General features: G+C 35.5%; 1 protein-coding gene across 2 annotated transcripts; it reads left to right on the top strand.

The window, feature by feature from the left end:
* Positions 1-5157: 5157 nt before the first annotated feature.
* Positions 5158-16040, top strand: LOC107039950 (dnaJ homolog subfamily C member 11). 2 transcript variants are annotated; one of them, XM_015259824.1, is made up of 7 exons: positions 5158-5305; positions 5731-5860; positions 8610-9164; positions 11554-11761; positions 13112-13676; positions 15223-15352; positions 15452-16040. In XM_015259824.1, coding segments are annotated over exons 1-7 (1662 nt in total). In that variant the 5' UTR covers positions 5158-5233; the 3' UTR covers positions 15454-16040. The 2 variants fall into 2 exon arrangements, with proteins under 2 accessions (XP_015115310.1, XP_015115309.1); XM_015259823.1 differs by having other exon boundaries at positions 15468-16040.
* Positions 16041-16277: the final 237 nt, after the last annotated feature.

The raw sequence follows: 16277 nt of genomic DNA on the forward strand, positions 1-16277 counted from the left end.
ACAATAGATTATTCAGTAAAGAATGAATAAAAAATTCATTAAAAAATTATTCATTTGAAATATAAAAAAATGAAGCTTAAAACTGATTCAAAAATTGAGGAAAAAAATCGATTCCATTTTTTTCAATGATTTTTTAACGCTTAAATAACTTTCAGAGGGGAAAATCCATATTGAAATTCAGTGGAATACAGATCTGGTCGCCATGAATGGGCGTTGTCGTATCCTATTCCTCCAATGTGATTGGTGGATAGGATAGCGGAGCGGGAACACATGCGCCAGCCCCACTAGAGTCTCTCAACTCGGGAGAATAATCACAATTGCATTACCTCCAACATAATAAAAAAAAGTCATCAATCCCTAAAAACAATATCGCGACCCTGATCTTATCATTCGAACAAAATTCTCATTTAGTGAAATTTCTGATGAACACAATCGATTTGTTCAATAATCAATATTTATTCGTCGGTGATGTTCGCTGATAATCTCGGATGTATCCTCTGAGGTTTTCCCTCATTTTCGCATAACCCACTTATGACTGCAGTAATCACCTAATCAAGAAATTTATATTTTATTGTTTATTTGGAAAGGAATTCGCCACAAGAAGCTGCACGCAGAGAAATATTTAGTAGCAATACCACTAGTGCTTCAAAATTATCGGATATTTTCCGATAGCTTCGTTGCCTAGGAACGATTATGTCAAATTTTGCAGGTTTAAAATCCCAAGTGCGAAGCACGAGGGATTTTTCTGCAGAATTTGACACACTCGTTCCTAGGCTGGGAAGCTTGAGGAAAATATCCGATTAATTTTGAAGCACGAGTGGTATTGGACGGATTATTTTTCCACTTGGATTTCGGCCAAACAGAGTGCAGTGAACAGCATCCGGATACATTTACACAGCCATACATTTACAATCCAATTTTTTCTTTACCTGTCACACAAAATATTAAACGTGAAATGTGTTGAAAGATGAGAAACATTTGAAAAGCTACTAGTGAATTTCCGTCGGAAATTTTCTAGAAATTTCCGAAATAAAACTGTTTGACAGCCTCAAATACTGCGTTCTGATTGGGTGAAATCTAAGTGAGAAAAATAATCACTTGTAATACTACAAGAGCTTCAAAATTATTGGGTATTTTGTATGCAGGGAACCTTGAGGAAAATGCCCGATTAATTTTGAAGCTCGTGTGGTAGTCGGGGGATTATTTTTCCAATCCAAATGTCGGGCAATATAATTGGACCATGAGACGAAACTCACAATTGAGAAACGAGAATTGTATAATTAACACTCATTTCGAATAAAAATCCTCGGATTACCACAATTGAATTCAATCTGTCAGTTTGTCGAGGGGTTAATTCGACTGCATGATGTTTTGTTTTTTATCACTGAAATTTAAAGAAACTTTGTCATTAAAAATTCAGAATTTCATGGAAAAATTAAAGAGAACTGTAAATTTCAGTTTCATTTTTCTCTCATAATGAATAGAAAACCAGAAAATTCCGGTAAATATATTTTTGAATTTTCGAGACAGTGACACTGAATGCGGTTTAGGGGGAAAAAAACAAAGAAATTTCGGATTTCACTGAAAATTCAATGTAATTTGACACTGAATATTCATATTAGATTGTAAATTCAAACAAATGAAGGAATTCTCATCTTTATGCTGTTTAAAATTTCTGCAATTTTACTAAATTTTCAGTGAACCCTGAAATTTCAGTATTCTATCCGACGAAAATATAAAGCAAAACAAAAAGAAGAAAATGTCACAATAATTCACGGATTATCGCCAGGAACAAAAGATCCGGCACTCCGTCCTATCCATTGTGTACGAATACTTAAATAAATTCAATGTAATTTGGCACTAAATATTCATATTAGATTGTAAATTCAAACAAATTAAGGAATTCTCACCTTTATGCTGTTTAAAATTCTGGAATTTTGCAAAATTTTCAGTGAACCCTGAAATTTCATTATTTTTTCCCCCTAAATCGCACTCAGTGTCACTTTCCTGAAAATGAGTAGTCAACTGTCCATGAAATTTCATTTTTTCTCCAACAGTGTAATATGACTCACCACATCCAGATGACCTCTAACATTTTTCTCATCACCTCCTCTCGTTACATCAAAATAATCGCCCCTTTGAGCCGATATTTCACAAACGACACTCGGCCTAGTTAAGTATTCTATCCGACGAAAATCTAAAGCAAAACAAAAAGAAGAAAATGTCACAATAACTCACGGATTATCGCCAGGAACAAAAGATCCGGCACTCCGTCCTATTCATTGTGTACGAATACCTACTTCGCCCAAATGTAAACACGGTCCCTCCAAATACGGGGAAATCGAAGCGGAGGAAAAAAAGTGGGAAGAGCAGGAGAAAGAAACCTTGGAGGTCCTCATCTATTCTGCCTCACAACTACACAACAAAGGATTAAAACTGTAGCTGATGATAAACAGGATACGTAACGTTTTGAAAATTCCCTTCTACTCCTTTTTATCGAGGTAATAATATTTTTAATCGTCTCGTTGCACGTAGACCCCGATTCGTTTGCTCAATCGTCCACTCACGGAAGGCTATGTTGTTCAACATAACGGTCTATTGTTTGTTCCGGCACAATGGTCAATGTTTTGTAAAGTACGCTTGTTTTTATGTCGATTGTTTCCGATTGTTTCCATCATCGTTTGACATTATTGTTGACGATTTTCGGTCTAATATTACCGGTGAATTTTCAATGGATGTTCATGCGTCTGTCGATTGACGTGTCAAGTTGGGTATAGAATAGAGCCTCTGGGGAACGAGGGGGGGTTGTATTGGGGAAAATGTCTTGGGATTTTTCTTTAAAGGAAATTTGTGATCCATGAAAGAAGTCGTTTTGTCATTTCCGCCATGAAACGTTATGACAAAAAATATTGTTCGTCACGCTGCCAAAAAAAAAATTTCCAGCTCATATTCTCCAGAACTTATATTCGCCAGAAAAGTTTTTTTTTTCACACTGTCCGTCAAGCGCCGTTTACGGACACTGAAGAAATAGTATTTTTCCGGCCTGTTGCGATGGGGTTTTTTACTCGTGTGGCGTTGGCCTCCGAGCCGTAGGCGAGGATGGGGTTTTTTGAGTAAAAAAACCCCATCGCAACAGCCCAAGAACAATATTTTTCTGTAGTGATTTTCAAGTTTTCGAGTTTGGGAAGTATGTAATACCAATTCTCAGACGAGAAATCGTGAGAAGCAGTACAAAAATAGTATATTTCGTTACGAGTGCGGAAAAGAGTTTTTTGGCTCGTGGGAGGTTTATAGCACGAGCCGAAGGCGAACACTTTCCCCACGAGTATCGAACGATATTTTTCATCACAATGTGTGGAAAAGGGACGTTTTAGGCTCACGAAGCGTGCCTAAAAAATTACTTTTTCGCACAGCTTGATGAAAAATTATATTCCCCACTCGGTCGAAAACAACTTTTTTAACTCGTGTGACTGCATTCATCGGCTTCGCCTCGGTCTGCAACCTTTACACTCGTCAGAATTTTTTTTCATCCCACTGTCTGTAAAACGTCGCTTGACGGACACTTTGTGTCCGTTAAACGCCATTTACGGACACTGAAGAAAAAGTATGTTTGGTCATCAGGCTGAGAAAAAACTTTTCTCGTGAATATTGCAGCCCGAGCCGAAGGCTCGACAAGTTTTTACGGCTTTGTGGCGAAAATAGCTCTTTTTAATTGCTTCTCGCCTACGTTTTGTTTGCATTTTTTTCATTTCTTCTCTGTAACCCTAGTCTGATCACCAAATGCGACCCCGCGATTGGTCACCTCTGCAGGGATTCGCCGCCGTGTTATTCAGGCTTTAGCGAGTTTCCGGCAACGGGGCGTCATGGGCAATTTAATTTAACATGGGAAAAAATAATTCATCTGTTCGAAATAATTTGTTTTCTTTAGGAATTTTCGGAAATATGTTGTTCTAAAAACTCCTATAATTTTTTAGACACTTCAGTTGACGAAGTCAAATTTCTTTGAATTTTTCCGTTAGCCAGTTAATTGTAGTTAAAGAAAAAGAACGCGCGACGGGGTTTCTCTCATAGGGTGACCAATCTAGGTTTGAATAAAAAAAATACAATTCGAAAATATTCCTATCCCTCCCATATTCGAAGAAAAAACTGTTTTCAAGTTCCAACCGACAGAAATGAAGAAAAACAAGTTTTTGCCATTTTCTAGCCGATCATCCCTTTAAAAAATTTTTCAGTTTCCAATCCGTAATTTTTGGAATTCATTGCCACTCATATAATTCTATTCATTCTATCGAAAGACAAGGATAGGAATCGAATTTATGGGTATTCTTCTATTATTCAAAAAAATATATTGATTTCAAAATTTTCCGGAGACATTGAAAAATTAATTTTTTTAGTTCTTGCGCCGACTTTTTGTGCGCTTTTTGAATTTTTGCTTTCTGAAATATTGATTTCCCTCTAATACTTGAAGAAAAAAAGTGATTCGAAGTTTCCGCCGCCATAAAAGAAGAAAAATCCGTTTCTTAGTCGATTATTCCTTTCTGATTCTATCTTCATTTCGTTTTCATAATAATAATTGGAATTCGACTATAGGAATCAGGAGTACTTATATCCTTTTACCATATGAAGGGAAAAATAGATTTTTAAAACTGTCAGGAATACATGAGGAGATATTTCTATTATCCGAGTGAGGTTTCGAATGACTTTTGTTTTATGTGTTTGTTTTGATCACAAAAAAACACTTTTTATTGATCTTTCAGGAAAAAAAAATTTTTTTCCTTAATTATATATATAATAAGAAATACAATTAATAATTATAATAATTAATTTGCTTTATTATATATACGATAAGAATAAGAATCGATGAAATCAATTTAATCGAATTGTGAAGGCAGAAATGCAAATAAAAACAAATAAAATAAAACAGTATAAATTAATCTAGTCTATTCGTTAATTACAAAAATAATCAAAATGATTCCGGTCTCACCAATAAAATCATCGAAATCAACCCAAAAACCGTAAAATTTGCTTGAATTCGATTTCACAATTTCATTCAGTTGATAAAGAAATCTGCAATGGGGATTTTAAGACTCGCAGTGACATCTACCGTGTGATCACCTCAGCATCCGGCGCCGGCTCCCGAGAATTTCGTAACCTAGGAAAACTTGAAGTCAGACTTGCCCGTGAAAAATTATTCGTGTGTTAGGCTGTTAAATTACAGAGGATATATACCAGGATGGACGACGAGAGTGATCAGGACAGTGTCATCGAGGAGGATTACTATGCATTTCTCAATGTCCCGAGAAACGTAAGGGAAAACAGTATTCGTCCCATCATTTTTTATTTGGAGCACAAAATTGGAGCGTCCAATTCTTTTTTTCTCCACGTGTTTTTTTCTCACTCTGCTGACGTAACTGACATTGTTATTAAAATCAATGTCCTCAATGAAAAAAATTTATTCATGAACTCCCATTTTATCAATTACTTTCACTAGTTTTTTTCATGAATTGATTTTTCGTTTAATTTGGGTAATTCTTTTCAATTTCCCGTTTCTCGTGTCGTTTTGATTTTTCTAATCAGATGGGAGTTGATTTGTCAGTTAATTAGTGACCACTCGTGATTTTTGGAGGATCGTAGAGGGGAGTAGATTCATTAATTAGCGGTAGTGATAACAGAAGGATGTAATGAGTTTATTGATTCAGTTTTGAGTGAATAATTTGCTGGTGATTGCAGGCCACTCCTGATGAAATTCATCAGGCCTTCCGGAGGCATAGCAGACTCTACCATCCGGACAAGCACATTGACCCAGTCCTCAAAAAGAAAGCTGAGGTGTTATTCAGCCGAACGAACAAAGCTTATGAAGGTAAAGGTCGTAATTATTATAATTATATAGGAGTTTTCTAGATTATAAGAACTATTATTATTGTCATTGCATATGAGCAGATCCACGTCAAAACGCAAGGCCAAAAAAGTCGATCTCACGGATTTTCTCACCAATTTTTTTCCTAAAAGTTGTCCTCAATGCGAATATTTTGAAAAAAAAATCACCCAAAAATATTGAAAATTAAGGAAGTTACGATTTTTTGAAAATTTTTCGTTTTTTTCGATGCATATTTTCAGGTGATTTTTTTTTAAAGTTTTCAGCAAACAAAGTTTTGCACAGGAAATATACATAGAAAAACCTTTAATTTTTTTTTAATGTTCGCATTGAGACCAACTTTAAAGAAAAAAATCGTCGAGAAAATCCGAGAGATCGACTTTGCGTTTGACGTGGCCTTGCGTTTTGACGTGGATCTGCTCATATAAATAGTATAGATCCATCAAGATATTGTTAGAGGGGCCTTTCAATCTAAAAAATCTAGAAAATCTAGAATCTCACCGTTATCTCTCCTGGTAACCTGTATTAATTTAAAGAGTATAGATATTTCGAGATATTGTTAGACAGGCCTTCTACTCTAGAAAAGTCTCATGTAATGCAAAATTTATAGGACTTAATTATTATCATTGCATTCTGTTCATTCCACTGTTTGAATTGAAGAACAAATGGACAAACTCAATGTTTAACTAATTTAATGTTTAGGGGGTGATGAAAATTAACGCAATTTTTTTGTTTAATTGACACTCCTTAGATAATTGAGGGATCAGTTAAATTCAAAGTTGAATAGCGAAACTTGAGATTGTCAATTAGGTGCTTGTGGGGCAAAATGGATATGTGACTTTTTTTTAATGTTAGTGACTCATGGAATTTTTAATGAAATTTGATTCATTAGAAAAAAACTCAGGCTTCAACTGAACTGCATAAGAATTAATTATTGTCATTGCATTCGATTCAGTCCACTATTTCGCTTAACGAAAAAGTAGAACCTTAATGTTTACAGGTTCATAAAAATTTAATCAACTTTTATATGTAGTCAAGGCTCCTTAAATCATTGAAAGATTATTTATGTTAGAAGTTGAGTGATAAAACTTGAGTTTTGTTAATTAGAAGGGAGTGGGATACAAAAGACATGTGATTTTTTTAAATGTTGATGAGTTTTTGGATTTTTTATGAAATAGAATTTTTTTCTCGCGGTGAGTACACCTGCACCCTTTGTGATTCACTAAAAGAAAACTCAAAATTGAACTGAATTTTCTAAGACTGAATTATTGTCATTGGATGCCCTTCAGTTCACTCTTGTGATCAAGGAACGCGTCGAATTTTAAAGTTCCATCATTGATGAAAATTAACACAAATTTTATATTCAATTAATGGTCCTCGAATAATTGAAGGATTGATTAGATTAGACGCTGAATGGTGAGAATTGAGTTTTGTTAATTAGAAACGAGTGGAATAAAATGGACATGGGGGTTTGTTTTGTTAATCACTCTTTGCATTTTGGATGAAATAATTTTTTTCCATGAGAAGTACATTTGCACCCTTTGTGATTTATTAGAGGAAAACTCAGTCTTGGACTGAATTTTATAAGACTGAATTATTGTCATTGGACGTCATTCTCTCCACTGTTCTCTGATCAACGAACGAGTCGATGTTTAACCATTGACAAAAATTAACATAAAGTTTAAAAATTATTGGAGATATGAAGAAACTTCTTCTTTGTAAAGCATTAAATTTTCTATGAAGGTGTTCAATCAATTTTTGTTAGAATCACTACTGAGACAATTCAACAATGCATAACTAAACAATGAAATCTTCCATTTCAACATGATAAATCTCTATTAATTTTATGGTTATTTAAGAACAGAGAGGTTTCAAAACTTTTTTGTAAATATAATAAAATTAATCATGAATTTTCTTCTTTTTATTGCAAAATCTTGTCAAGTAGATGATTGCCTATGGAACAAGGTGTTCGACAGAAGAATGACGAGAATTTTTTTTTCTTAAGGGTGCCAAGTGAATTTGGCGATGACCTTGAAAATTGACATTCACCAACAAAGTTATAATTTTTTTAATTAATAGTATTAGGCAGATGGTGAACATCGGTGACAATTTTAAAATTTTAGAACTTAGGGATATCGAGAAATTAAATAAACAAAATCAGTCATATACACGGCCTCTTATGGAGTTTTGATTAAATTGAACGTTTCAACCCCCTAGGAACTCAAGAAAAATTTGAAAAAAATTGAAGATATGGGGAATGATGTGTTCAATGTGATGGCGACAAAAAACAATGGGGTACCGGGGTGAATAAGAGAGATATTTCAACCCGCCGTACCCATTTGATCCCATGCTTTCTCGAGGTTCGTCACACGAAATAGAGGATTTTCCGCATTTATTTTCTCGATATCTAGTTCCGGTTCCGGGTTTGAAATTTCATCGGATGGATTAATACGTATTTCTCCAATGATGGAGGGAAAGAAAAAATTTTTTTTGAATCTTTTTTCAAATTCACTTGGCACCCTTAAATTTTCTCTTGCAACAGAAGTATTTTTGATTGAATTGCATTTTCCTCCCACAATTACCTTTCGTGTAATAAAATTTGCCACGATTTTCTAGATAATTTTTATCCAACTTTTCTCTTCCTGTACCTCTCGAGATTATTATCAAATTAATTTTCTCAAAATTCATCGTAAAGATGTTCAATTAATAGCTCTAAAAATAAATTTCTCCTCAGTTCTTAAAGATCCCCATCAGCGAGCGATTTATGACTCCCTCGGCGTCAAAGGCCTCGAGACAAAAGGATGGGAGATCGTCCAGAGGACCCAGACGCCCCAAGAAATCCGGGAAGAATACGAGAGGATAGCGAGGGAGAGGGAGCAGAAGAGGCTGGAGCAACGAACGAATCCCACCGGGAACATCACAGTCCACGTGAACGCCACAGATCTCTTCAACAAATACGATGACGACTATGAGAGTGACGCCCTGTTCGGAGGTGTCGAGATCACAGGAATGACCTTTGAGCAGTCCATCGAGGCTCCTCTGACCCTTCGTGATAAATTAATTTTGTATGGAATGTTGGACACTCAGAATGGAGTTGGAGTTGGGACGATTAATGTCGCAGCCAGGAGAGCAATGTCTGCTAAAAATTATTTGGAGCTCGATGTTGGGGGTGGGAATGGACCAACTGTCACTCTTAAAGGGTATCACGCACTTACGGATAGAGTATTCACTACTGGAGCTCTTTCGCTGCAATTCAGTCCGGAAAAAGCTCAATTAGGAATGGCTTCAAGTAAGTAGAAATAGAAGACTAAGCTTTAAGGATGATGCTGAAACTAGTAAAAGATTCGACAGTAGAAGATTTGTTTTAGGCGAATCTAGAGGTGTACAAATGTTTTTTAGTAATGTACAAACTCTTTCGCACTTAAAAAACATTTGTACGTATGATTATTTGCAGGAATCCCCATCAATATTAAATTTCAGTAATATTACGCGGAGTTGACCCTTACATTATTGAAGGTTTAAAATNTATACACGGCCTCTTATGGAGTTTTGATTAAATTGAACGTTTCAACCCCCTAGGAACTCAAGAAAAATTTGAAAAAAATTGAAGATATGGGGAATGATGTGTTCAATGTGATGGCGACAAAAAACAATGGGGTACCGGGGTGAATAAGAGAGATATTTCAACCCGCCGTACCCATTTGATCCCATGCTTTCTCGAGGTTCGTCACACGAAATAGAGGATTTTCCGCATTTATTTTCTCGATATCTAGTTCCGGTTCCGGGTTTGAAATTTCATCGGATGGATTAATACGTATTTCTCCAATGATGGAGGGAAAGAAAAAATTTTTTTTGAATCTTTTTTCAAATTCACTTGGCACCCTTAAATTTTCTCTTGCAACAGAAGTATTTTTGATTGAATTGCATTTTCCTCCCACAATTACCTTTCGTGTAATAAAATTTGCCACGATTTTCTAGATAATTTTTATCCAACTTTTCTCTTCCTGTACCTCTCGAGATTATTATCAAATTAATTTTCTCAAAATTCATCGTAAAGATGTTCAATTAATAGCTCTAAAAATAAATTCCTCCTCAGTTCTTAAAGATCCCCATCAGCGAGCGATTTATGACTCCCTCGGCGTCAAAGGCCTCGAGACAAAAGGATGGGAGATCGTCCAGAGGACCCAGACGCCCCAAGAAATCCGGGAAGAATACGAGAGGATAGCGAGGGAGAGGGAGCAGAAGAGGCTGGAGCAACGAACGAATCCCACCGGGAACATCACAGTCCACGTGAACGCCACAGATCTCTTCAACAAATACGATGACGACTATGAGAGTGACGCCCTGTTCGGAGGTGTCGAGATCACAGGAATGACCTTTGAGCAGTCCATCGAGGCTCCTCTGACCCTTCGTGATAAATTAATTTTGTATGGAATGTTGGACACTCAGAATGGAGTTGGAGTTGGGACGATTAATGTCGCAGCCAGGAGAGCAATGTCTGCTAAAAATTATTTGGAGCTCGATGTTGGGGGTGGGAATGGACCAACTGTCACTCTTAAAGGGTATCACGCACTTACGGATAGAGTATTCACTACTGGAGCTCTTTCGCTGCAATTCAGTCCGGAAAAAGCTCAATTAGGAATGGCTTCAAGTAAGTAGAAATAGAAGACTAAGCTTTAAGGATGATGCTGAAACTAGTAAAAGATTCGACAGTAGAAGATTTGTTTTAGGCGAATCTAGAGGTGTACAAATGTTTTTTAGTAATGTACAAACTCTTTCGCACTTAAAAAACATTTGTACGTATGATTATTTGCAGGAATCCCCATCAATATTAAATTTCAGTAATATTACGCGGAGTTGACCCTTACATTATTGAAGGTTTAAAATATGTTGATTCGATGTTTCAAATAATATAATATTAATAATCTGATTTTTTACGAATAATGAAATATTTAAAATTTGTTAATATGAACCTGTAAATTCACTACTAAGTGAATAATTCAAATTTATTGAAAGGGGATTTTCGATTACACAAGTAATCGTCAATCTTCCCACCTCAAATTATTGATTGATCAAATAGTTAAAAATTTGGATATTTGAATTGATGATCCTTAATTACTCAAAAAATTTCAAGGTTGATGTTATCTGTTTAAGGGCTCCACAAGTAATCGTAATGAAATATTACAAATTTGGCTATCCCTGGTTATTTGACTCTCCTACATTTAAATATCGCCTAAATTGAATTTTCCGCTGACGAATATTCTGCTAGTTTCAGCTTCATGGTTTAAGGATGTTTATCCAGGGTCCTAAGCACTCAAAAAAAATTATTTTCAACTGATAGAACGAATTGTCTCCCTCATATTGATAAAAAATTTAATCCACCAAAAGGAGTTTAGTTTTCGGAAATGAAAGAGATAATATGGCCCAAGTTTTCCCTTGAATATTCGATTCAGGATATTTTTTCGCATTGCCCTCTATTTTTATATTTATTTTTGGAATTTTCCAGTAGGCGAATTAACAATTTAAATAATAAATCTTATACACATCTCGTGTACAAGAAAAAATTGGTTCATCTAATTTAAATTGTGAAAGCAAATTTTTTTCCATCAATCTTTCACATTTTTGGGTTTTTCAATCAGAGACATGAAATAGTTTTATTTTGTCGGGATGTTTTTCAGCTCTCGGGATGCAGTTGGACAAACATACTGTTGGGTATTTGACTTACAAGACCGGATACAACGGGGCCATGTCCACGAGAGTTGTCAGGAACACCGAGAGATCGTTCACTTCGTTCTCGATTCAGTTTGGATCTCTTAATTCTTATGCTAGTCTCAGCTACACGTATAAAATGCCAGAGAAGAAGATGAAGTTGCGAGGGGCATTGAGGTATTCCACAAACTGTTTAATACCATTTTATTCAATGAATGCGTACATGAATCATTAACTAATCAGGAATTCTGAAAAAAATGAGATAATATTGAAGATTTATTAGATACAACTATATTTGCACCCGGTGGGTTGGCGCAGTGGGTAAGTTCGTTGCCTCACATGCGAAAGGTTCCGAGTTCAAATCCCGGCCGGGTAGAATGATGCAATCTAACCATTAAAGTCTTTGATCATCATCGCTGTATAGCCTAACCGGGTCGAAGCGATGTAAAATAACGATAAAAAAAGATACAACCATAATTTCACGTGGATATGTCTTTGATCTGTACTTTCCAGAAAATCGCCGTATTTCTGCAAATTTTTTGAGAAAGCTCTTTTTTTTCTAATATAGAAAACCGTTACTTTTATTTGTCCAAAACTCACTAAATTTCTACAATTCTCCAAAAGGTTGAAAAATTTTCTAGAAATCCTCATTCAAATTTCCACGAGAATTCGAGATTATTTTGGAAAAACCTCTGAAATTTTCTCGATTTTTTTAGAAAACTGCAGGATTTCTTCGGGTTCTCTAGAACTCCGTGGAATTTTCTGAAATTTTGCAGAAAACCGGAGAATTTTTTCAAATTTTCAAGAGAAATCCACAATTTTCTAGAATTTTGATAAACGGCGCTGCGGTATAAAGACTTTTTCGCGAAAAGACCCTCCATAATGAAACCATAGACGTATCCACTTCAAAAAAAAAATTGCATGTGTATATTTTCCTCACAAGGCTGGAATAGTATTTTTCGTCACTAGACCGAAAGAAACTTTACATACAAATATGAGTTTGCAATCATATGAGCCAGAAAATTTTTTTTCGACCATGTGATAAACATTGTTCAACTCCTTCTGCTTGCCCGGTGGCTTGGCGCACTGGGTAAGTTCGTTGCCTCACATGCGAAAGATTCCGAGTTCAAATCCCGGCCGGCTAGAATGGTGCAATGTAACCATTTAGTCTTGATCATCATCGCAGTATACCCTAACCGGGTCGAAGCGATGTAAAATTACGATTAAAAAAAAACTGCTTCTCCTTCTCTCGCTCCATCTGCTCTTTCACCATTGGGTTGACAATCAATCTTTTCACTATGGTTCAATGAACACATACACAATGAACAATGACGACATGTGATAAACATTATTTTCTATTTAATGTTTATCATATGTATATAAACGGTGTTTTTTTTTAGATATGTGATAAACATTATTTTCCATTTAATGTTTATCACATGTCGTAGCGTCCGTGATTTACTGATTTACGACCAGAATGACAAAAATAAAATTTCATAATCATTAAAACCGTAATTATCCACACAGAGTTGGCACTAACGGATACTTCGTGGAGTATGGTGCAGAGAAGAGGGTATCGAAGCACAGTTTCCTCTCAGCAGCAGTGCGTGTTGGTGTTCCCTCAGGTGTTTCCTTAAGATTAAAATTGATGCGTGCATCTCAAACGTACCTGCTCCCCATCAGTCTGTGTGAGGACGTGTTACCAGCTCCAGTATTCTACGCAACAGTAGCTCCCCTCTTAACGTGGACGATAGTGAAAAAATTGATTGTCGATCCAGTGGTGAAGGAGCAGAGGGAGCGCGAGAGGGAGAAGCAGAAGGAGTTGAATAAGGCGAGGATGCTGGAGAAGCAGAGGGAGGCCAAGGCTGCTGTGGACTTGATGATGGCGACCTTCAGCAGAATTCGTGCCGAGGAGGAGGCCAAAGGGGGTCTCGTCATCACTAAAGCACTTTATGGACGATTTGTTTATCCTGACAGGAGAAACAGGGAGGAGGAGATTGGGAGCGATCCTAAGGAGGATGTTATTGATGTCACAGTGCCACTGCAGTGTCTCGTTGTTAATTCAAGGCTGGTCCTTCATGAAGCATCCAAGGTAATTGAATGATATACGTTTCAGAACCCCTAATAGATAAAAATGATAATTAAGAGTATCCAAGTAGCTTTCACAGTTTGACATTTTCCATCATCAAATTTGTCATTTACATTGCGTGAGAAAAATTTGAAAAAAATCAGGAATATTCCGCGTCATTCAAATTACATTTTGCACAGAATTATTATTTTTTTACATTCGTTGTTTATCGATATATGATTGAAATTGTTTAAACTTTCGGAAAAATGATTTTTTTAGGCATGATCGATTTCTGGTAAAATTCCGAATACGAATAAATTTGTTACGATTACGAACAAATAATTTTTATGGTGGAAAATTGATTGTTTATAAATGAATTATAGGAAATGCTCGTAATTATCAAAAATTGCAGTTTCAAAAATACAGAATTGCAGAATTGCAGTTTAAAATTGCAGAATTATTATTTTTTTTTACATTCGTTGTTTGTCGATATATGATTGAAATTGTTTAAACTTTCGGAAACATAATTTTTTAGGCATGATCGATTTCTGGTAAAATTCCGAATATGAATAAATTTGTTACGATTACGAAAAAATAATTTTTATGGTGGAAAATTGATTGTTTATAAATTAATTATAGAAAATGCTCGTAATTATTAAAAATTGTAGTTTTTAATTTCTTTCATCAAAATTTAGATTTCAAATTTCCAAATATATTTGACGAAAGGTTTAAATTGTGAAGTACTAGAATAAGTTTGCACATATTTTTACTGATATCTTTGGAAGGAAAGGGTTTGTGCTTACTTTTGGATCCAATAGTTTTTAGAACTGACTGAAAATGTAGGGGCCTTTTTTCAAATTTGTCTTGGCTCCAAAAAAGCTCTTCTGACATTTTTCTCAAAATCTGCTAGTGCGGGAGATATTTATGAATTAATATGGAAGACTGTTCTGACTCGACCAGTATTCATCATTGTGACTTTGCGAACAATAATTGTACTCGAGACAATTTTCACGGGACAGTTATTGTTCAGAATTTTCTCAAACGAAAATGCCTGCCTGACCTTCTTCTCTCAACCTACGAATTTTGGAGATATTTACGGAAATGAAAACATTGTTTGTTCGCATCAATTGTTCGTTGTCTTGATAATAAGAGAAAAATAGGTAGGAGAAATTAACAAGAGACATTCTCACGTATGAAAGATGTCATACGAAAGATGTCTGAACGCTCCAGAGAAAAACATAGAGAAATGTCGCAACTCCATACGAAATGTTTCTATACATGTGGCAGTGGGTCGTATAGGATCAAACCTATAGAAATCGTATAGAAATAATTTGTATACAAAATATTCGTATAGAAATATCCGAAAATCATATACGAAAATCCTACGGAAATTCTATGCGCAATTCGTATAGAAAATTTCTATACAATTTTTTCATACGTGCTGTACTGGAAATTTCATTATTTGCAAGAAAAGTCTCTTGCAGATCATATTTATTCCTAAACCCAACCCTTCCATAGATATTTAGCAAAATAAACTGTAAAATTCAATGTGGTTTTCCGTATTTTTCAGAGTGAACTGCCAGGATTTTATGACCCTTGCTTCGGAGAAGACAAACAATTGCTCCTTCAGTATCTCTTCCACAGACAGACACACGAGTGTCTAGTGAAGGACCTCGAGCCGCTCAGGATACCTGTGCAATGTAAGTTGAATCTCATTTTATATCATTCTACTGCTTTCGTAGTCGTAAGGCAGAATTTTTATAAATTGCTGAAATGTATCTTCACGATTTATCGATCAGAAACATTTTTTTACAGCCCACCGTGTAAATACCACATGACAAAAGCGTCAGCCGAGGGCGAAGCAACTGCAAAAATAATTTCCAGGAGATTTACTTCGCTATTATGAATGCAATCACAAACTGATTCGACAGCACTATGAAATATTGATCGAATAATTTCATGAGAACTGTTAACACTTTCTAGTGATGGACACGAGTTGATTAATTGTATTTTTGTGGATAAAGAAATGATAGATTGTTGACGAATTGACAAATATTTTCGTCTTGAAATACGTCCTGAAATGGTAAAATCTAGTATCAAATTCGACAATTCTGTTCATTGTCTATTTATCTCGAAAATGAGTTACTCTATGCAAAAATGTCGGGAGACCTTTTTTGTAGGTGAAAGAATTTCCAACAGAAAATGTCTCTTGACATCCTGCCAAAGCCAGTTACTATTGGACTATTACCAAAGACGCACATTTCGCACATTGGTGATGACGCCGTGCGTGGGGAGAAAATCTTACACTACAAAAGCCATGACAAAAATTTTGCTGTCGCCCTTAGATTTCGAAATATTCATTGAAAACTGGCCAATAGTCAAAATCGACTTGAACCATTTTACCACTTCGCTAGTGATTCATTTCGAGTGAGGAAAATTGTTGAATCAATTGTTGAATTTCTGGAATAATTGAACATTAATTCATCATCGATTAAGTCAAGGTGTCAAGTGATATACTTTGAATGATAAAAGATTCATAAATAGGACTAGATTAACATAAAATTATGAAAAAATGGATAGAAGAAAAAAAAATTTGAGTCAAGTGGTGAAACAAAACAGAATTGG

Source organism: Diachasma alloeum, unplaced genomic scaffold (genome assembly GCF_001412515.2).
Source record: "Diachasma alloeum isolate Michigan unplaced genomic scaffold, Dall2.0 Dall_scaffold_00313, whole genome shotgun sequence".
Taxonomy (NCBI): domain Eukaryota; kingdom Metazoa; phylum Arthropoda; class Insecta; order Hymenoptera; family Braconidae; genus Diachasma; species Diachasma alloeum.